Source organism: Heteronotia binoei, chromosome 21 (genome assembly GCF_032191835.1).
Source record: "Heteronotia binoei isolate CCM8104 ecotype False Entrance Well chromosome 21, APGP_CSIRO_Hbin_v1, whole genome shotgun sequence".
Lineage (NCBI taxonomy): Eukaryota > Metazoa > Chordata > Lepidosauria > Squamata > Gekkonidae > Heteronotia > Heteronotia binoei.
In genome coordinates, this window is record NC_083243.1 from 193,110,505 (window position 1) to 193,132,649 (window position 22,145).

General features: G+C 44.5%; 1 protein-coding gene across 1 annotated transcript in view; it reads right to left on the reverse strand.

Moving 5' to 3' along the window:
• Nucleotides 1-22,145, reverse strand: part of HEG1 (heart development protein with EGF like domains 1) — a 115,551-nt gene that overhangs the window by 12,139 nt on the left and 81,267 nt on the right. The window contains exons 6-12 of the mRNA XM_060262311.1: nucleotides 20,936-21,274; nucleotides 18,057-18,371; nucleotides 17,061-17,405; nucleotides 14,953-16,257; nucleotides 12,157-12,276; nucleotides 4,726-4,820; nucleotides 2,758-2,816 (exon numbers count right to left, since the gene is read on the reverse strand). Of these exons, the coding sequence (XP_060118294.1) occupies nucleotides 2,758-2,816; nucleotides 4,726-4,820; nucleotides 12,157-12,276; nucleotides 14,953-16,257; nucleotides 17,061-17,405; nucleotides 18,057-18,371; nucleotides 20,936-21,274 (2,578 nt within the window). The remainder of the gene's footprint in view (nucleotides 1-2,757; nucleotides 2,817-4,725; nucleotides 4,821-12,156; nucleotides 12,277-14,952; nucleotides 16,258-17,060; nucleotides 17,406-18,056; nucleotides 18,372-20,935; nucleotides 21,275-22,145) is intronic.

A 22,145-nucleotide genomic window follows, 5' to 3' on the forward strand; every position in this document is an offset into this window, starting at 1 on the left:
AATTCTTACTAATATAATGGATATATCATGAATGCATTTTTCTATTCTGTGCTTTGGAACTTTTGCCAGAGAAAATTAGGGTTAGATCTAGGGTTTCCAGCATCCAGTTAGGGCCTAAAGATCTCCCTGAATTACAATTGATCCCCAGTCGATAGAGATAGGCTTCCCAACCCTCCCGCTCTGGCGGGAGTCCCCTGGGTTTGCAGCCTCATCTCCTGGTCTTCAAGAAGTGGGAAGCGGGGGGTGGGGAGGTGGAGGGGGGGGAGAACATACCTGTAGGCTTCATTATAGAGCTCCTGAGCCGTTTGTAAAATGTCTGCCGCTTTAAGGCTGGGCAGGGAGCAGGAAGGGCTTGGGAGAACAGCCCCGCCCTTTCTTTTGCTTTCACTTTCACAGCAAGAGTTCTCCGGAAGAAGATCTGGTAAGTGTGTGTGTGTGTGTGTGAGGGAGGGGGCAGGGGATTCCCTGGTTTGGAGGCCCTCCCCTCTTTTAGAAAGCGTAGGGAGGGAGGGAAATGTCTACTGGGCATTCTATTATTCCCTATGGAGAACGATTCCCATAGGGAATAATAGGGAATTCATCCGTTGGTATTGGGGGCTCTGGGGGGGCTATTTTTTGAGGTAGAGGCACCAAATTTTTAGTATAACATCTAGTGCCTCTCCCCAAAATACCCCCCAAGTTTCAAAACGATTGGACTAGAGGGTCCAATTCTATGAGCCCCAAAAGATGGTGCCCCTATACTTCATTATTTCCTATGGAAGAAAGGAATTTTAAAAGGTGTGCTGTCCCTTTAAATGTGATGGCCAGAACTCCCTTGGAGTTCAATTATGCTTGTCACATCCTTGTTCTTGGCTCCACACCCAATGTCTCCTGGCTCCACCCCCAAAGTCCCCAGATTTTTCTTTAATTGGACTTGGCAACCCTAGATAGAGATCAGTTCCCCTGTAAAAAAAAATGGCTGCTTTGGAGGGTTGACTCTATTGTATCATTCTTCTGCTGAGATCCCTCCCCTCCCCAAACCCTGCCTTTTCCAGGCCTCCCCCCAATCTTCAGGAATTTCCCAACCTATAGTTGACAGCCCTAGATGGATCCTATGAGCCAAAAGGACAAAGTTGTTCATGGACCCAAGTTTTATTTATTTATTTTATTCAATTTGCATCCAGCCAGTTTGGTGTAGTGGTTAAGTGTGCGGACTCTTATCTGGGAGAACCGGGTTTAATTCCCCACTCCTCCACTTGCACCTGCTAGCATGGCCTTGGGTCAGCCATAGCTCTGGCAGAGGTTGTCCTTGAAAGGGCAGCTGCTGTGAGAGCCCTCTCCAGCCCCACCCACCTCACAGGGTGTTTGTTGTGGGGGAGGAAGGGAAAGGAGATTGTGAGCCGCTCTGAGACTCTTCGGAGTGGAGGGCGGGATATAAATCCAATATCTTCATCTACCTCACAGGTTGTCTGTTGTGGGGGAGGAAGGGAAAGGAGATTGTGAGCCGCTCTGAGACTCTTCGGAGTGGAGGGCGGGATATAAATCCAATATCTTCATCTACCTCACAGGGTGTCTGTTGGGGAGGAAGGGATAGGAGATTGTGAGCCGCTCTGAGACTCTTCGGAGTGGAGGGCGGGATATAAATCCAATATCTTCATCTACCTCACAGGGTGTCTGTTGGGGGGGGGAAGGGAAAGGAGATTGTGAGCCGCTCTGAGACTCTTCGGAGTGTAGGGCGGGGTATAAATCCAATATAATATAATAATAATAATAATCCTGCCCTCCCTGCAAGAGGGCTCAGGGCAGGTAATAAAGTCACATAAGTCATGACGATAAAACAATGCCACATTTAACCAAGTAAAATCAGAATGATAATGAAAAACTAATATGAGGCATTGCCTTAGCAGCTACGCTGTCATGGAACCTTCTAAGTGGTGCTGATAAGGGTTGGCCACTGACCACAAGGCCAAGTCTACTGATAGGAAAAGCCAAGAATGGATGCCCATTGCCTCAGCTGAAAGCCTGCCAGAACAACTCTGTCTTGCAGGCCCTGAGGAATTGTAATAGACTCCTCAGGGCACTGAACCCAATTGGGAGCTTGTTCCAATAGGCTGGGGCCAGGGCTGAAAAGGCCCTGTCCCTGGTTGAGGCTAGATACCTTGTCGATCCTAGAGGCAGACATTGACATCTGCAGCCACAGCCTGGTTTTAAAAACAAGCAAACAGCAAGACTTTCAATGCCAAAGGGAGTGAGGAAAATGTGGGACAGACTAAATGATGTTTTCTAGAGTAAAATGGTGTCAAAACTGCAGGGGTATCATTAAAGTAGCAGGCAAGGGTTCATATCAGCTATGGAATGCCCTGGTGTTGGAGGGAGATAAATTTTCAGAGCTGTGTAAAGAGCCAGTTCACCTGGGAATTCTGTTAGTCAACTGCAACTTTTTGTTGGCCTGGCGTATTATCTTTGTAATGGGTCGGTTGATATATTTTTGCATTTTCTGTTATTGCCTGTTATTGTGCTTTGATGCTTTCTCTTTTCACTACATGTTAAGTAATTGCCATTAGCCGGCTATAATGAGTTCTATAATTATATTCCTGGGTTGCTTTTACTGTGGGTGGGGGGCTTTTAACAGTTTATTGTTGCTTTGTATTTTATTACACTGAGAGCAGCTCTGAGGGTCTCTGGGCTGGAGGGGAGATACGTTTCCCCCCAAACGAATGAATGAATGAATACTAGGCCCCTCATCCAACAAACCTGTCACTGTTTGATGCACCTTACCTTGATGCTTGAACAGTTGAAGTGTAATAACCGGGCAATGTTGAGAGAGAACTGTTCAACTGAAGGGGAAAAAAAAAAGAGGGAACAAATTGCTACTTGGAGAACACTCAAAAGTTAGCAACTATATTTTCTACCACTGAGTAACTAAAGCTAATTTGTACTAATTGTGAAGGAACGTTGAGCCATTCTGAATGAAAACGAACATTTAAAATATAAGACTGACCACCCACATCATAATGAATAAAAAGAAAAACATGAGCTCTGTATATTAGAGGGACTTGGAAAATTTCAAAGATTATGCACAGCTTTAAAAGGCAATTTTTTTGTGCCTATTGGGTAGCTAAAGGTCCCAGGGTCTTCTGGATTAGATGTTGGAAATCCAATTACAGGTCACTTGCCTCTTCAACTGGAAATTAAATGTCAGCTGGGAGCAGAGTTAGTTATTTATCAGAACCAGCACTGGTGACAGGAGGTTAAATAATTTCCTTCATTCTATTTTCGCGACAAAATGTCCCACTTGGAGGTAGAAGTGTGACTTATAGGCAATTGTTTTGGTTGTGAAAAACAATAGTGGGTCTCACAAAGCAAAAGAGCTATTTTATCATATAGATGTGGATTAATAAAGGCAAACAAATTGGGGGTGGGGTGAACTGGAGTGGTCTTAGAGATTCTGGAGCCCTGCCCCCCTTCTGGGACACATGCTGCAGCCTTCTGCAACTCCAGGGAGACCCACATCAGCAATGCAGCAGCAGCTGGATGGTTTGGGGCCCCTCACCTCCAGAGCAGGGGCCTGGGACCACTGCCCTGGCTGCCCCATGGCTACAACCACCTGTGGTGTAACCTGGTATAACCTTCTTCAAATGGGCACAATTAAAATATATGAAAAGGACCCTACTTGGCTCCGTAGCTGGCCAACAAGTGCATTCTGCCAGCAGAGAGAGAAGCGATTTGCAATTCATACTGTTTGTTATACCATCCATAACAGGATCAAATAAACAGTAGAGACTAATGAGGCTGGTCACTGGAATAAAAAGGGGTGGTTTTTTTGTTGCTGAGTGCAATAGAAGGAAGAGTAAACAGAGGTTGCCCTTACAGAAGGCATTGTGGGGTCAGGGCACAGAGGCTCAGCATGCCAAGGTACAGTTCATGACTAGAGCGTAACTCAGCACAAGCATGAACCATGACATCAGCAGCTACTTCCTTGATTTGATACTGTTGTTGTTATGCCAATAAAGGTTCTTTGACTGTGACATCAGCATGTAGCCCCTAGGGTTGCCAGGACCCACCGGTCACCAGTAGGAGTAGGGGAGTAGGGTTGTCATCTCCAGGTTAGGACACTCCTGCAGCTTTGGGTATGAAGTTTGAAGAGGACAGGGACCTCAGTGGGGTACAATGCCATAGAATCCACCATGCAAAGAATCCCTTTTCTTCAGGGGAACTGATCTCTGTAGTCCAGAGATGAGCTCTAGTTCCAGAGAATCCCTGGGCTGGCATCCCTACCAGCCAGTGAGCAACATTACACTTGCCAAATGATGAGGTAACAGGCCTCAGTCTCATTTATTTTATTAATGTATGTTATTTATAGTCCACCTTTATCATTTAGACTCATAATGCCCTTGGGTAACCAAATGAGGTCCAATATCCCTTGAGCGCATGTCTGTAGCAAAAGGCTTTTTAACCTCCAGAGATTTTTAGGACTGAAGTACTCTGGAAAAACATCTCTTAGAAGATACACAGAAATGTGTAACTTACGCGATAGCAAAATTCTGTACTACAGTAATTAAAAAGCAGAAATGTTTGGAACTATGGGAATAGATTTTTAGTGTTATGAATTTTATGAATGTTAGATGGCCTTAGATGTTTTGAAGTTCTGTTTGTCTTCGACTGCAAGAAATATTGACTGACTAAATATTGACTAACCTCCAGAGATTTTCCACTGGGAACAAACATCTTGCTTTTGATACTTACTGTAATTATGATATCTTCCTCAATTTGATGAAGCTCTGAATACTTTCCTCCAGTTGTGTTAAGCATTAGCGGAAACTGCCCAACAAAGGTTCTTACTGAAGAGAAGAAGATAAAGTGTTAGTTAACACACATACTCAATCAAATTTTTGCGCCAAGGTGTCACACAGCAGGGGACCAGGGAGAGCCTCGACTGCAGGGGTGGGGAACCTTTTTTCTACCAACGGCCATATGGATATTTATAACATCATTCGTGGGCCGTAAAAAATTATCAGAAAACAGTGCTCCACCAAGGGAGATTCAGGCCAGCAAAATTAATGCAAATAATTGTTTTTCTATTTGAAGTCATGTGGGGAGAACCTAATCTGGCACACACACACACACCTGGCCTGTCGCCCTAGGCAAATGCATAAGTCCAGGACTTTTTTGTAGAAAAAGCCCAGCAGGAACTCAGTAGCATATTAGACCGCATCCCCTAATATTAGCATATTAGGTCACACCATCTGGGATAATCAAGTGCAAACTGAACTGTTACAGTAACTTTTCCAGGCCCTGCAGCAATTCTGGCCGGCCAGCCAGGCCTCAGGGAGGCTGCCACATGGCTTGGTTCGGTCCAGCAATCCCCAAGGGCTACACCAAGTGACCTCGAGGGCCGTATATGGCCCTCAGGACAGAGGTTCCCCACCCCTGCTCTACTGGCTGCCACCACTATGGCAAGGATCTGTATGGGAGGGCCCAGAGCACCCCACACCTGTCTTCCTTATCAGCAAGTACCTTTTAACCATGACCAAAGAGACGTGAGGACCCAGGCTGTTTAACAATAACAACAGGTTTATTATAAGTGCTCAAAAACAAGTGGGTTGTTTAACTTTTTAGTGCAACAGTGAATATAGAAAAAACAGTAAAAGTTGGTACAAAGAAATAGAAGCTCTGATACAACTAACTATACATTCCCTTCTTCTAACTTCAAATCCTCTCACCCTTCTTGGATGAAGGATCCCTCTCCGGCTGCAACCTGCCTCCAGCTCAGCCTTCCCAGGGAGAACCACCCTGTCTGTAGCTTAGCTTTTTTATGCTTTCCTCCCAGGTCCCACTCCCCTGGGCCAGTTTTCCCTCCAAAACTGCTTTCACCCAACCAAACAGATTCTAAGAGATGTAGGTCATGTTACTATTCCTACACAGGCTTTCCTGGAGTCTGTCTGTAGGCCTGACTAGGCCTAGGACCATGACAAAAGGATACCTAAAATTTCCTCTCAACAATGAAAGCCAGAAACTTGCAGGCAGCTTCAGTCTCAACTTCAAGCTCTTCTGGAATATCCCTTAACTTGCTTTTTAATTTTTTTTAATGGGCACTGTATTTCTTAGGATCAAATTAGATGTTGTGCAGCAAACACTTATGTGTTTCCTAACTTACACCTAAATCCCCAGCAGAAATAGGGAAAATGGGGTTACCCATTTTCTCTGGTCTTCTTGTTCTACTCCAACAGTTCCACTCCTAAATGGACTGACACATTTGGAAAATGGCTTAAAAGAAAATTCTTGGGGATGGGGCTAAAGTCTGACTGCTGCCCATGGCTATCACAGCAACAGGATTTGACTCTCCTCTGTCTTATTTGTATATTAAAACCGTTTGTGAAATTTTTAGAGTAGGTTATCATATTGTAAGCTGCCTTGAGCCATGAGGGAAGCTAGGCTATAAGTATTTTAATAAACAAGTAAAAGCAAACTAAACTCAGAGTCCATAAAAAATATAAATTATAACAAAAAAATCCCTCAGGCAATGAACAGCCTCTAATACCTTTTCTTAATATATAAAAATCTGCAGTTAGTGCCATCATCAATTCAAACCAGCATGATTAAATAACATGAAACAACCGTGCCATCGAACAGTAGCAGAACTAATAAAAGCAATGGAATGCCATTAAATAGGGATGGGCACGAACCCAGAAAATGAAGTTTGGTTCACGGCAGACCCATGAACTGAACCATGGAACATCACAAACTAAAAAGGCTTCATATTAACCAAACCGGTTTGTGGAGTTTATGATGCAGTAGAGTGCCCCACCCCCCACCCCCCAGCATATTAGAGTCACCAAATTTGCAGGGGTTCTCCAGCTGACTCTCTTGCTCAGATTGCCCAGAGGTACGGGTTGGGCTACCACCAGTACGCTGATGACACCCAGCTCTATTTGCTGATGGACGGCTGGCCTGGCTCTGTCCCAGAAAATCTGGACCTGGCGTTGCAAGCCATGGCAGGATGGCTTAGGCTGAGTTGCTTGAAGCTGAATCCAATGAAGACAGAGGTCCTTTGCCTGAGTCGCAGCAGTCTGGGCAGGGAAATCCCCTTACCAGCATTTGACAGTGTGCCACTGACAATGGCACACAAGGTCAGAAGCTTGGGGGTGCTGCTGGAGCCTGCCTTGACAATGGAGCCCCCGATAGCATCCACTGCTAAATCTGCATTTTTCCATCTTAGGCGGGTGAGGCAGCTGGTTCCCTTCCTTGAACGCGGCGACCTGGCAACAGTGATCCATGCAACTATCACCTCAAGACTGGACTACTGTAATGCCCTCTACTTGGGGCTGCCCCTGTCTCGAATCCAGAAACTACAGCTAGTGCAGAACGCGGTGGCCAGGCTGCTATTAGGGCTTCCCAGGTAGGAGCACATACAGCCGGGACTGCGGGAACTGCGCTGGCTGCCAATAGTATACCGGATTTGCTAGTTATCACCTTTAAAGCCCTTTATGGCCTAGGACCTGCCTACCCTAGGGATCGTCTCTCCTCACACATTCCCAAGGGGTACTTGGATCTGGATTTCAAAATCTATTAGCAATCCCTGGGCTGAAGGAGGCCAAACTAAAGACCACTAGAGAGAGGGCCTTCTCGATTGTAGCCCCCTACTGGTGGAACCAACTGCCTGAGGAAGTGAGGGCCTTGCGGGACCTTGCCCAGTTCCGCAAGGCCTGTAAGACCACTCTCTTCCAGTTGGGTTTCAACTGACGCTGAGCAGAAATACTGTTGCCATTGAAATTATATAACATCAAAGAGACTAGCACCACATTTTTCTGTTTTAATTACTGAATGTGTAATTTTATAATATGTATGGATTTTAATTGTTTGTTGTGGTTTTATACTGTGAGCCGCCTTGAGCCTGCATCGGCGGGGAGGGCGGGATATAAATCGAATCAAATTAAAAAAAAACTTTTCAAAAACAAGGTGGTTGGTTTTTCCCACAGTTTGTCCACAGTTGATCACAGGCTGTTTCCATAACCAAAATATTCCATGCAGTTCAGAGGTTAAAGCTGTTAGGATTTGAGGTTTTGGCTCAGATCCTCACTTAGTCATGGCATTTGTGGGATGCAGGGCCAATCACTCTTTCAGAAAAACCTACCTCACAGGGCTGTTGAGAGACTAAAAAGGATTGCATAGCAGGTTGCTACCCAAATCAGTCCCAGTGTCATGGGTGCTGGGGGCCCTGCAGAAGAAGCCGAGCCTGCAGAAGAAACTGTGCCCCTGCCACCTGCACCAGTGCCCCTGCCACCTGCACCAGTGCCCCCGCCTCCTGCTGGAGAAGATCCAAGCCCCCCTGCCTCGCCCTCTCAGGTGGCTCGTGTGCGTGACCGCCTTCGTCAGGACCTCAGGGATCGGAGGAGGGTGGCACGCTCACGAGCAAGACGCTCCTTGAGCCCTGAGTTTTGAAAGGATTCTGGCCCTTCTAGGAGTGCGGGTGCTTGAGTCTCAGCAGGATCCTGGCTGCCCTCTGAGTCAGCAATTAGCCCAAATGGGCAACAGACAGCAGAGGGCTATATAGCTGTGGGCTTTGAGAGAAGGCTTTGTGGAAGCAACTAGTCACTTACCTGACGTTCTAGCATCCACTTCGGCTTCAGGACCCCCTGACTCTGGCATTGACTTCTGGACCCCCTGACTTCGGCTTCTGAACCTCAGACCTACGATACCTGGACTGTGATTCGGTTCTGGTGCTTTGGACCCTCCTTGCTACCCAGCTACAGACCTTGGACTGCCCCTGGACTTCGCCTGGCCTGGCCCCAGCCTGTGACACCCTGTGTCATATCTACCATGTGAAGTTCTCTCTCCATGTGGAGAACATGAATCCCAAGGTAACAAGGGATATTTTTAGTCTATTTATACAGAGATCCCATTTTTAGCCTGATAACTCTACCAGGGAGGGAAAGGTAGAAGGGAGCTGGATATTCAACCTGAAAGTTCAGTTCAGTCGTTGATCAGAATATTTTAGTCATCTAGAACAACGACTCTCAACCTTTTTGGCAACAGGGACCAATCTCAGGGTCGGCAGGGTGGGGGCACCGAATTTGGCCTCGCCCCTGCTCCCCATGGCACCCACTCCTCCCTCTGTTGTCAGAACTTTAAGGCCCAGAAGGGGCGGTGAAGTGCCTCCCAGACTCTTTAAAGGCCGACCCTCTGCTGATGAGCTGATCAGCAGGGAAAATCGTGGCAGCAGCGGCAAGCCACCTACTGAAAAAGCAGCGCTGCCCTTGCCTCCTCCCCACTTCCTGAAGGAAGTCCCACCTTCCTGTCTTACTTCAGGAAGTGGGGAGGAGGCAAGGGCAACACCATTTTTTCAGTGGGTGTCTCATCGCTGCTACCGTGGTTTTCCCTGCCGATCAGCTGATCGGAGGGGGGGGTCGGCCTTTAAAAAGCCTGGGAGGCACTTCACTGCCCCTGCAGGGCCTTAAAGTTCTGAAAATGGAGGGAGGGGGAGGCACTGCGGGGAGGAATCTGTTTTCTGTGAAAAGCTGAGAACTAAACAACTTTGTTATTAGTTATTATATCTACTGACATAGGAAGCCGATATCTCCATTATGTCCTCGGGGTTTCATTGTGTTGACTGTTTTACAATGACTGGTCTCTCAGCTTTGTTGTGATAGAAAAAGACTACCTCTCTCTTTGGGAATGTGCCATGTCAGAACCAAGATGTAGGATAAGTACGGTGCAATGACAGGTTCCCAAGATACTTGCTTTTAAAAGAAGAGCAGAGGTAATATTTACATGCCACTTGCAGTGTTCCCTCTAAGCTGAGTTAGCGTGAGCTAGCTCACAGATTTTTTTGCCTCCAGCTCACACATTTTTGTCTTAGCTCAGGAAGGATGACCCCAGAGCACAATAATTTATGCAGTAGCTCACAACTTTAATGCCAGTAGCTCAGAAACTAGAATTTTTGCTCATAAGACTCTGCAGCTTAGAGGAAACATTGGCCACTTGTAAGGGTCCCCTTGAGCAGCCTTGATTTTTCATCAGCTTCTTTTAAAACCCAAGTGCCCCAGTTTCAGTGACAAACAACAAGTGGAGTGTTGAGGGATTCCACACAGGTATTCCTTCTGTAGGGCTGTGGTTCAGTGGGCAGATGCTTGACATGCAGAAAGTCCATGCCTCATCTCTGCTGCATGGCAATAGTGCATTCAATGCACTGGTTCCATGCAGCAGTCCTTGCAGAGAGCCTCCACCCCAATTTTTGAATGAGATTCTCTAGTATGATCTAAAGTACTGTTTGTGCCAATGGCAGTAGCATGGTGGCACTGGTTCTGCTTGGGGACATGGCCCCGCCTGTGGGGAAGAGGCCCCTGCAGCTGCCCTGCAAATGTGGGGGCTCTCCCTCAAACCCTCTGCTCCCCAGAATCTGTTTTCCCACTGTTATTACATCGGGAAAACTGAGCGATTGCTTTTTCCCCTTTTTGGGTGCCCCTAGAATGGGAACCCCTGGTGCAATCTTTTTGAAACGTGGGGACAATGTAGGGGAGAGGTCGTCACAGTTGCCCTGCAAATGTGGGGCCTCTACCTCAAACCCCCTCCCCTCCAGCTGCTTTTCACGATACCCTATTTTGGTATAGTATACCCTATTTCACTATACCCTATACCCTTTTCACTATACCCTATGCACTATACCCAATGGCCCATAGGAAATAATGGAGAGATGGGAGCACACAGAATTGGATCCCCTACTTCAAACCTCCTCCCCTCCAGATGGCTTTCATTATACCCTATTTTGCCATTGACTTCAATGGCCCATAGGGTATAATGGGGAGATGGGGGCACCCTCTTTGGGTGCCACTAGAATGGGACCCCATGGTTGAACCTTTTTGGGATATGGCCGTTCTGTAGAGCGGAGACCCCTGCAGCTTCCGTGCAATTTTGGAGCCTCTATTTCAAACCCCACCCCCTCCAGTCACCTTTCATTATACCCTATTTTGCCATTGATTTCAATGGCCCATAGGGTATAATGGGGCTGTATATTCGGGAATAGCCGGATATCTCCTGAATAAGATTCAGTTACCAAATCTGCTATTAGGAGATATACAGCCTCCCAATTTTTTTAGTCCTGAATACCCCTGAATCCAAATTTTTCCGAATTTTTTTCTTTTGCACACCACTACTTGTTACCTGATGCATTCTGGGAAATCTCCAGCTCATTTCTGGGGCTGGTCTAGCCCCACACCCTCCCCACTCTGTCTCCTGCCAGGAGGAGGGGGATGTCCGTTGTCTCTTCAGGCAGCTTCATGAGCATCTCTTAAGAGGTAGCCCAGATGATGCTGTAATGCCAGGAGCTAATTCCCGCCTGCCCCCCCCCGCCAACCGCTTGTCTCTGAGCTCAGAGACAGAAACGTTCAAAGCTTGCTTGCCACCTCTCTAGGAGGTAAGGCATTTCTCCATAGTCCTGAAAATTTTGGTTGCTGCTTGTAGCCCTGAATGTGAGGAACTCTAAAGGCTCAAAGAACAAGTAGATTGATTAATGTTCACCCAGAACATTCAGGCAGCCAGACTACTTATTCTTGAACTCCCAGGGGTGTACATTTCCTAGATATGAAAGAACCTTCACTTTAATATCAAAATGGATGGATTTCAACTGCACCTTTAATCTTTCAGTGCAAAAGACACAGTGGGGGAAGTAGCTGCTACCAAAGACCCCGGAGAACATTCCCAGTCACAAAAGACAATAATGGTAGACCAGAGGTCTGACTCAGGTCAGACAATTTCAGATGTTCAAGGGAAAGGAAGGAAAGATCGACTGCTGTAAATTCGTTCCATCTGAAAGAGACTGGATCCAGTCCAATGCCATTTTAAACTCAATGGCTTTATATATTAGGGTTTGTAGAATCTTTCAGGATCAAGTGCCGTGTTCTACTGGAGAAAGTTTTCCTTCCAGACGTTTCGTTCTCAGCTGCGGAGAACATCCTCAGTGGCGTTGCAGCCGGAGCAGGCGCTCAGACCTTCTTGGCTGCTGTGCATTGAGTGGGGCCAGGGCTGCTGGAGAGCTGCTATTTCTAGGCTGGAGGGGGTGTGATGAAAGGGCAATTGGTTTGTGGATGTGCCCATTGTTTGGTGGGGCTTCCTGGACAGCTTTATATATTACAGCTTTATATATTATTGAGAAGCTTTTAAACCTTTCAGTTCTCTTACCCAAATTGCACTTCCCTTTTTCCATCCGATACCCAAGTGAACATAAACACTGGAATGAGCCTTGTGTGTTGATGCATCTGGCCAAGGCTGGGCATGGATCAGACAGGCATTCATCTATATCTGAAAAAAGAGGAAAAAACTGCAGTTTATAGGAAAACCCAACCATTTGCTATAGCGAAAGTGGCTGCTGCGAGAGAGAAAAGGCAGCTGTGGAATGAGAGTCAGCAACGGTCGTGACTCGTGGCTGCAGTGAGTCTTGGTGACCTGAAGATGTTGTGGGGATATGTGTATCAACACTGAGCTCTGGGCAGAAGGAGCTTTAGGGAAATCAGCAAAAGAATCCATCTGAAACTGATATGCAACAATCCAATCAAGTGGTATTCTCTGATATCCCCCCACACAAAGTTTCTCGGTCAAAGATTGCTTGCTAGTCTAAAAAACTAGGAGTCTTCCTTCTCCTAGCCAAGCATTGCCTCCATTTTCCCCCTGACTTGGCCCTGTCCCACTCTCCGATTCATAACAGCCGCCTCTGACAGCCTGTAGACACTAAGAGTGCGATCACACTTGGAGTTTGCTCCGGCAGTCTCTCGGCTCTGAAAAAGCCACTCCAGGAAGAGACACACCTGGGAAATCGCACTGCACCCACAATAGGTGCGGGCTGCGCATGTGCTTAGAGGAGCATTCACACTGCTCCTGCGCACGTGGGGCACATGCCATGCATCCGCTTCAGTGGTTTGCTCCTGGGAAGCACCCAGTAGCTATTTTTTCTGGTTGCAGCCCATCCTATGCCAAGGTAAGAATGGGCAAGATGTGAGGGGCAGATGTGTGCATGTGAATGCTCACATTAGATCTGGGAGTGGGGGTGACTATGGTGGATCAAATCTGCCATTATGATCACACCCTAAGACAGTGGTCCGCAACCTTTTTGGCCCCAGGGACCGGTCCCAGGGCCAGCCCGCCAACCAAGCCCCAAGGCCAACAGGGTGGGGGCTCCCAATTTGGTCTCCCCCCACCCCCCATGGTGCCTCCTCATCCTCTGTTTTCCTCCTCCCTCCTTTGCCCCCCCCGCCCAGCCTCTCCGCAGCTCTTACGCAGCCTCACCGCCTCCTCCTCCCCCGTTTTCACCATTTTAAGGCCAGGGAAGGGTCTGTGAAGCTCCTCCCAGGCCAACCTCCCCGCTGATCAGCCAGGAAAACCGCCACAACAGTGGCGAGTGATGCTGCACAATCCACCCTTAAAATAGTGAAAATGGGGGGCAGGCACCACTGGGGGGCAGCAAAGCTGCAGGGGGTGGGGCAGTGAGGCTCCACGGCCTGTTTCAAACAGGCCACGGCCCAGGGGTTGATGTATCAACACGGCCCGGTCCCCGGCCCAGGGGTTGGGGACCCCTGCCCTAAGACATCTTCCATGCCAGGAAGACCAAAGAGAAGGGGGCTGTGTTTGCTTGCAACTATACCACAGCTACTGCTACCTGTATTTGCCCTTTCTCAGGAGCTATCACAGGGAATTCATATAAATGTTATCTTTGAAATGATAACACAAACACAAAAGTTAATAGTGGATGTAAGTGCAATATAACTGGAAAGCACTGATTGGTAGTTGGCAGAAATTTTAATATAGGATCAAATTCACTCCATGTCAGGATCACTGTATGGAGAAAAGAATCCCAGTGATGCAGAAACTGGCCATCCATGATATAGTCCACCTCACTGGTTAGCTGGATATGGCAGCCTCTAAAAGAAGAATGACTCGACTGAATCCTTTTAGCAGCAACAATCATTATTATTAAACTAAAGTTCATTTCTAGTATGTTTAACTTCCTCTTCTACGAAGCTAAAATCTGAGCTACTGAAACATTTCACTTCTTTGTTACTTCGGCTGTTCATTACATTTTTTAGATTAATGAATGCAAACTTCCCCGTGTCCCTGCCCACTCAGCAGCACAGCCTGGATACAAGATATGCAGTCAAAATGTTTGCCACTGCGTATAGTTGGCAAAGAACAAAAGAGCTCAAGCAAACAAGAAACCACCACCACCCCTCATTAAATCAGAGACTTTTTAAAGGTAGTTTGCTGGCAATGCTGCATTGTCTTTTTTAAACACAAACAAGCCACTGGAACGAGAGAAGAAGAAGATGAAGAAGATATTGGATTTATATCCCGCCCTCCACTCCGAAGAGTCTCAGAGCGGCTCACAATCTCCTTTACCTTCCTCCCCCACAACAGACACCCTGTAAGGTGGGTGGGGCTGAGAGAGCTCTCACAGCAGCTGCCCTTTCAAGGACAACCTCTGCCAGAGCTATGGCTGACCCAAGGCCATGCAAGCAGGTGCAAGTGGAGGAGTGGGGAATCAAACCCGGTTCTGCCCAGATAAGAGTCTGCACATTTAACCTCTACTCCAAACTGGCTCTCATATAAAAGTATTTCCTGTTTTAAGAAAGATATTTGGAAAGAACGTATTGTAAAGTGTATTTGTCAGGTCGCTCACAAAGGGTTAAAATGGATGGATATATTTCCTCCGTGAAGATCTTAAATACTGGCACCCCTCAGGGATGTGTCTTGAGTCCACTTCCACCTTCAAATGATGCCAATGAGAAGGACTGTCAACTGGTTAATTTTATAGACTTTTCCTATTCTCTGATTGTTCATGTAATTATGATAGTCTTTTCCTCTTCTCTGATTGTTTATGTAAAGCCATCTACAAAACACAAACCCCTTTCAGCCATTTAGAAATGCAATTATCAAAACCAGTTAAATTTACTCCTTAGCATGCAACAGTTTTCGGAGTATGATTACCTTTGCCATTGGAAGTTGTAGTGGTGTTTGGGTTTTGCAGCCATGCGACTGTAGTTGGTTTGGTAGATAATGGTAAAATAGAAAAAGGCTTTGTGGTGACCTTGCTAGAAGAAAATGTCTTGGGAGGATGAGCAGTATAGAGATGGTGCTCTATGACTTTAATGGTAGGTGCACTGATAATTTCCATTCCTTTTGTGGTTCTCCCAGAGGTATGCGACTTCTCAGTAGGAGACTGAACCTTGGAAGATTTCGTGGATACTGAATAATCTGTAGCTAATGCCAAAGTAGGTAATCCTGTCATGTCTGGAAGGTTTTTTCCTTTTGTTACTTCCCTCAAACTGAAGACATCGTTTTGAATTGTTGTTTTTGACAACACACTAGATGATGCTTTTGCTGCCCCAGAAACTGTGGTACTTTCAGACAAATAAGCAGGAGATGTTGTTAGAGCGTTAACAGCTTTTTCAACACTGGTCCCTGGAAGTGAAACATTTTGCTCTAGTGAACTCTTGTTTTTTCCTAAGGAGATTGTTACAGGGGCAGAATGCTGCTCAGTAGTTTCAGTCTGGAGAAAGGACGATCCTGTTGAACTGAAACCAGTGTTGTTTTTCAAAGGATAAGTCATAGTCTGGTTGTTGTATTCATTGGTGGAACTCCCAGCTGCGGTTGCATCTGTTCCTGCTGTACCTTCAGGTTCAATTTCAGAATTCATACTAGGCTGTGAAAATGAAGATGTTGAAGGAAATGAAGGCAAAGTAGACAAGAATGGGGAAAATGTGGGCAGTGCTGTTGGTGACTGTCTAGGTGAAGGTGTCAATGAAGGTGTGTGAGAGGATAACAGTGCTGGGAAGGCAGAAGAAGATGCCAGCCAAGAAGATTCTGATGATGAGAACAGAGGCGGTGGCTGTGTTGGTGGAAGTGAACTCTGCAGTGATGTTACTTGAGAAGAAGACAGAAATGATAAGCTGCTGGCAGAAGTAGATTCAGAGCTCGAATAACTCATTGTAGAAGAGAACTCTGCTGTTCGCAGAGACTGTACAATCAAAGGATCCGTTGATGGTGCAGAGAAATCTCTGTCACTTGAAGACAAGTTACTTCCTATATTTTCTGTTATAGAAAACATGGACTGAGCTGACTCTGAAGAGGCAGAAATTTCCACATAAAAAGATGTGCTATTGTTTGAAATAGACAACAACGTCCTTTCTCCACCTTTTGTGAAGGGGGTTGAGATGAATGTACTGTCAGTATGAGAAGCGGAACTTTTTCCTATGTGCGTGCTATCCATTGTCTGGAAGTCATTTTCAGTGTCTGAAATACAGGTAAAAATAGTATTAACATATAATTTCCACAGATAAATACTAAAAAAAACTGAAACAATTGGAATATTAGCAATCTCTACAACATTTTTATATGAATTCACTGCCTTGGGATGGTTGAGGTTCTAAATTGGAAGTGCTGAAGGAAAGAAAACAATTTAAAACGATAGCATACTGGAATACTAATGGCAGTTTAATTAATTTTATATCTGCATCTGTATGTCTAGAGTTAGTTTCAAACCAAGAATCCTTAGTCATGGAAAGAGAAGAAGGGAAGATCTGTCAAGAGAAGTGAGATGTCTTTGTGCCCCTCTTGGCAAATTGAGGTTAGTGTTATATCTTAATGTATCCCTCGTCTAAAATACCACGTTCATCCAGTTCACTGATAACATTTGGCATTTGGTAGCTCTAGTATAAGATACATACAAAGTATATTAAATAAATAGCTTTTACAGGACTACTTGCATTCAGCATCAATATGGTCCCAAGAAGCACGGCTTTGATTCCTGCCAGACGATATACAGTTGGCAGCTGGGAGGGATGAGTTTTGCTCAGATATGTGCAGTCAAGTCACAAATGACCAATGGCAACCCCAGCAAGCAGATTTCCAGGCAAGTAAGAAGAAGAGGTGGTTTGCCATTGCCTTCCCCTGTGCAGCATTCCTTGGTGGTCTCCCATCCATGTATTGACCCTGCTTAGCTTTCAACATCTGATAAGATCGGGCTGTGCCATGCTGCCTCCCCTCCCACTCAGATTGGTACTGCCAGGCAAAGGAAGGTACAAAATTAATCTAACCTGAAGGTTCACTTTGGAAGGAAGAGTACGTTGTTATCCTTGATGAAGTGAAACTTTGAAAAGACTCAGTTGAAGGTCCAGAGACATCTAAATCTTTTCCTGAGAAGTCAGCCTTTTCAGAATATATTCCTGATAAGGACTGATTTCGTTCTGAGGCACTGGTATTTTCCACGTATGAAGAGGAGCTTTCTGTTACTTCTGTCAATGTGGTATTCATTACAGACTGTGAAGTTTGTTCTTCTCCACTCCTGGAAGGTACTGAGCTCAACATGGTGTCAGCATAAGAATGTGAAGCCCTCGTTTCAATACCATAGCTGCTTGCTCTGTGATGACCACTTCCAACAGCTGAAATTTAAAAATGAAAATTTTAAACTGCAGCCTCAGTAAATTGCTCATTATCAGGTCTTTTAACCATTACCAGAGCTTTTTTTGTAGCAGGAGCTCCTTTGTATATTAGGCCACACACCCCTGATGTAGCCAATCCTCCAAGAGCTTACAGTAGGCCCTGTAGTAAGAGCATTGCCTGCATATGTGTTGTGACCTTGGCATTCCTTGGAGGTTTCCCATCCAAATACTGGCCTGCTTAGATTCTGAGATCTGATGAAATCAGACTTGCCTGGACTATCCAGGACAGGGCCCATAATATTTAGAAGCCTTAATTAGAAATCCTTTTTGAAAGCTTTGCATTTTAAATTGAAACCTGCATATGCAAAAGAAATACCTTCAACAAGGGAAAGTTATTGGCATATTCTTGGCCTCAGACACTTATGGGCCAAATGAATGCTACCCTGCAAAAACAAATGGTACATGCTGGTCAAATGATACAGAAATTTTGACCAGCTTCTCTTTACAACTGGTATCTCTAGAAACTTAGCACATTTTGCAAGGATATATACATAAAAGGCACAGTTTTTCAAGATCCAAGATGCTTGCAGCTTGTATAGGCACATGCAATACAAACACCAGTCTGTTGTTTTACCCACAGAGTGAACTCACTTGATGGATCTTCTGATGAAGATATGTAGCTCTCAGTAGAATGCTCAGTGAATTGTCCTTCGCTCAACGAGACATTATATTCTTCAGCCTCTGCCACAGAAGGCAAAGTTAGAGTTGGATTTGAAGAGCTGGAGGCTTCAGTGTTAGAAATGCTACTTTCTGCTGCATCAGATGTGTTGTTATCTGGTAGAGACCTTAATGTTCTTTCTGCACTATGCATGAATGTAGTTGATAAGTACAAACTCTCTGTAGAAGCACTGGAAATTCTTCCTTGTGGATCTGAAATTTTAAAAAGCTGAGAACTCTTTCCAGAGCCTGAAATCAAATCAAACATTGGTGAAAATTTCAAATTTCATAAATGGTGTTTCTAACAACCTTTCAGTTATTATGACATGGCTTGAGAGGCACAATACAAGAACTGATTCTGAAAGGTTTCCCAATTAATAGATTGGATCCAATGGAGGATTTCTACTTGCAGAATGTGACTTTCCTGTCTTCCCCATCCTGCCGCAGCTCACATTTCCCTCCCTGTGATACAGGGAAGACACCAAGTATATTGTGGGTCTAGAAATGAGGTTACCAGTGAGCTTGAATATGTTCACAACCATTTTCTACTGATTTTGTAAATATATTTTTTCCTCTTGTTGCAGTGGGATTTCATTAGGATGAAATTACATACAGGGTGGTATGAATTTAAACTGGAAAATGTGTTATTTGTTGGCATAGAAAAAACCAAGCAGCAGTGTCTCCAATGAACTGATACTAAATGTATCTTACATGGCTTCAATGTAGTCAGAAATGCCTCCAAAATTTTACTGCTTCATACTATGCAGCATAGCTCTGTTGGAGGAAAACAGTGGAATTGAGTCATAGATCTGTTTCGTGGAAAGGAGTCAAAGGATCCAGTCCATTGTATGTAATTTTGTGGGTCACAGCAATAAAAAAGGAAGTTTCACAGTTGCAGCCCAAAGAACATTTGTGTCAAGGACCACTGTCCCATGAAATGCAGCGGCTTGGTTTGCTTCTCTCACCCACTTTTAGTTACTGAAGAAACAAGCCATCACTCAGTTTCCAAATGGCTGAAGTCAGCTCCCACATTTTAAAAGGCAAACTCGTTTACAGTATGTATACACCAGGGACTCTATGTATGGATGTACTAAAAGATTTATATCCTGTTTTTTTCCTTGTGGCTCAAGGTGGCATTATAATTTAAAAGCAACATAAGAGACTCCACAAATAACCTCTCTTCTGCCAAGGAAAAGGTCCCCTGTGCAAGCACCAGTCGTTTCCGACTCTGGGGTGATGTTGCTTTCACAATGTTTTCACGGCAGACTTTTTACGGAGTGGTTTGCCATTGCCTTCCCCAGTCTTTTACACTTCCCCAGCAAGCTGGGGACTCATTTGACCAACCTCGGAAGGATGGAAGGCTGAGCCAACCTTGAGCCGGCTACCTGAAAACCCAGCTTTCACCGGGGATCAAACTTAGGTCGTGAGGAGAGCTTAGGACCGCAATACTGCAGCTTTAACATTCTGTGCCACGGGGCTCTTACTCTTCTGCCAAGACATACCTGCAATTTGTATTCTATTAAAAGTCATGAAAAACAGAATGGCTTTGCAGTGCTTTCTAAACACAGTGTCCCTCCCCCTCTCATCACCTCAGAACTATGTCCATAGAAATGGGAGAAGACCTGGGCTATCTTAAGTGGGGGAGCAACCACTAGGTGGCAGCCTGAGGACTGCAGCTGGCACACATGGAGAAATGGGAAGAGACTGTCCTTTAGATATGTGCATCCTAGGGCATTAAGAGCTTTAAAGATCATAACCAGCACCTTGAATGGGACTTGTAAACAAGCTGGAAGGCAATTTAGCTGTTTTAAAATAGGCGGGATATATTTTTGCCACTTGACTCCTGATAGTAATCAGGCTGCCACCACACGCTGAACCAGCTGAAGTTTCAGGTTGTCTTCAAGGGCGGTTTGACTGCAAGTTTACAAAAGAAAGGACCATCATGGCCAGATCAGCTGAGTGTAAGGGTAAGAGCTAGAAAGCTACATACAGGTGACAAAAGGTACCGTACTTGTGCCCATTACGACAGCCAACTTTGCCTCCATCTGCATGGGGTATCTATGGATGAACAGAGACCTTCAAAGAAGATTTGCTACTGCACCCCATGCTCCAATTCAAGGCTGGTAAATGGCCTTATATCCAGCTGGCACGTTGTACCAAATAGGTAATGTCAGATTCATCAAGTCAGGTTTACCTGTTCCTCATGCAACAGGTCAACATGCATCTGCATATATGTGGACATTTTGTTCACACCTCACATATTTGCTGGAAGAAACACAAACCAATTATGTTTGGTTGCATAAAGCTGGGAATCAGTGTGGTGCAGTGGTTAGAGAGACTAGGATCTGGGAGACCCCGGTTCAGATCCCCACTCTGCCATGGAAGCTTGATGGATGACCTTGGACCAGTCAAACACTCTTGTGGTGCATTCACACTACACTAAATAATGCATTTTACATCTGGAATTTCGCTATTACACGGTAAAATCAGGATGTAAAACGCATTATTTAGTGTAGTGTGAATGCATGGTTAGTGTAAACAACCTCAAAGAGTTGTTGTAAGAATAAAATGGAGAATGATGTAAGCCATCTTGGTCCCCATTGGGGAGAAAAGTGAGGCATAAAGGAAGTAATTAAATAAACAATAATCTTCTTTAGCAAACAAGTTGTAACAAGCCATTTCGCAAATGGCTTATGTAACCCTTTTTGTATTGCAGTCACTGAGAATACTCTAAAAAGGTGAAATTGGTTAAACAGACAGACTAGAAATGTATAAATGACGCCAAAGGGTTTTAAGCTGGGAGAAAAACTCACTTGAAAGATCTACGGTAGATGAATAATTCAAGGTTTTAGAAGAATATCTAAGCAAAGGCTCTTCTGGAGTCTCAGTGAAATGTGTTTCTTTCGATGAACTAGGATTTCTTCCAATTTCCATTGTAACAGATGAGTACTGAATTAAATCTGAAGAACTGACACCTTCCAAATCAAAAGTGGAGAGTGATGTTGTTTCAGTAAATCTGCTTGAATTAGTTAGGGATTCCAGTGTCCCATTTCCAGTCCTTATGGATGAAACAGAAGAGAATGTGCTTTCATTCTGAGGACCCTTTTTTCCTGTGTTGGAGGTGCTGAAGGTCTGCTGCTTAGTCTCGCTATCTAGAAGAGAATGAAAAATAATTTAGATATCTCAATGCTGGTACAGCATTCATATATTATTATTATCATTATATTGTTGTTGTTATGTCAATACACAAAGTACTTTATAATTTTCATCACATTCTCATTTCATTCAAATTCAGTGTTTTCCGGTCTGAAAGAAATATTAGCCTATGAAAAATGTACTGGAAAGTTTCACATTTAAAAATATATATATATATTTTAGAGTATTCACCACTAACAATTAAAATCACATTTTATATTTTTAAAAAGAAATTTAAATAAAATTGTGGGGTTTTTTTGGGGGGGGGGGAAATAAATTGAAAGTAATGGAAAATAGGATGCTCTGAAAAAAATCCAGAAAAAAATCTTGCAGAATATTTGGAAACCAATTTAGTATCATTACCTATACTGTCACACTGAATTAAGCATTTCATTATTGGATTAATGTGAATGAGCTGTATCTTAACAGAAATGCTAATAATAATAATTTAATGGGATATGGATTCTGGCTTAATCCAAACACATTTTCCATAACAGCAGTACAGTTAATTTAAAGAAATTGTGTATTAAAGTTTAAAGGTACACATTAATATAATAATAAAAGTATTTTATTCTTTTCCCATCTTCTTTTGGTTAATCACAATTGTATTTGTATGGTTGTATGGAACTGATTATTCACGACAGTAAATCTTAATGGAAAAGTTTTCTACACAAAAAAAGAACTGCAATGGAGCTTTGAAGAACAAAGAAAAGATTATCTGTTCTGGAGAAGAATTTGAATGATAAGGAGCAAAATAGTCATATTTGGAAGTACAATGAACATAAGGACAAATTGGAGCAGATTTCAGAGCATAATTCAGATTTGTTT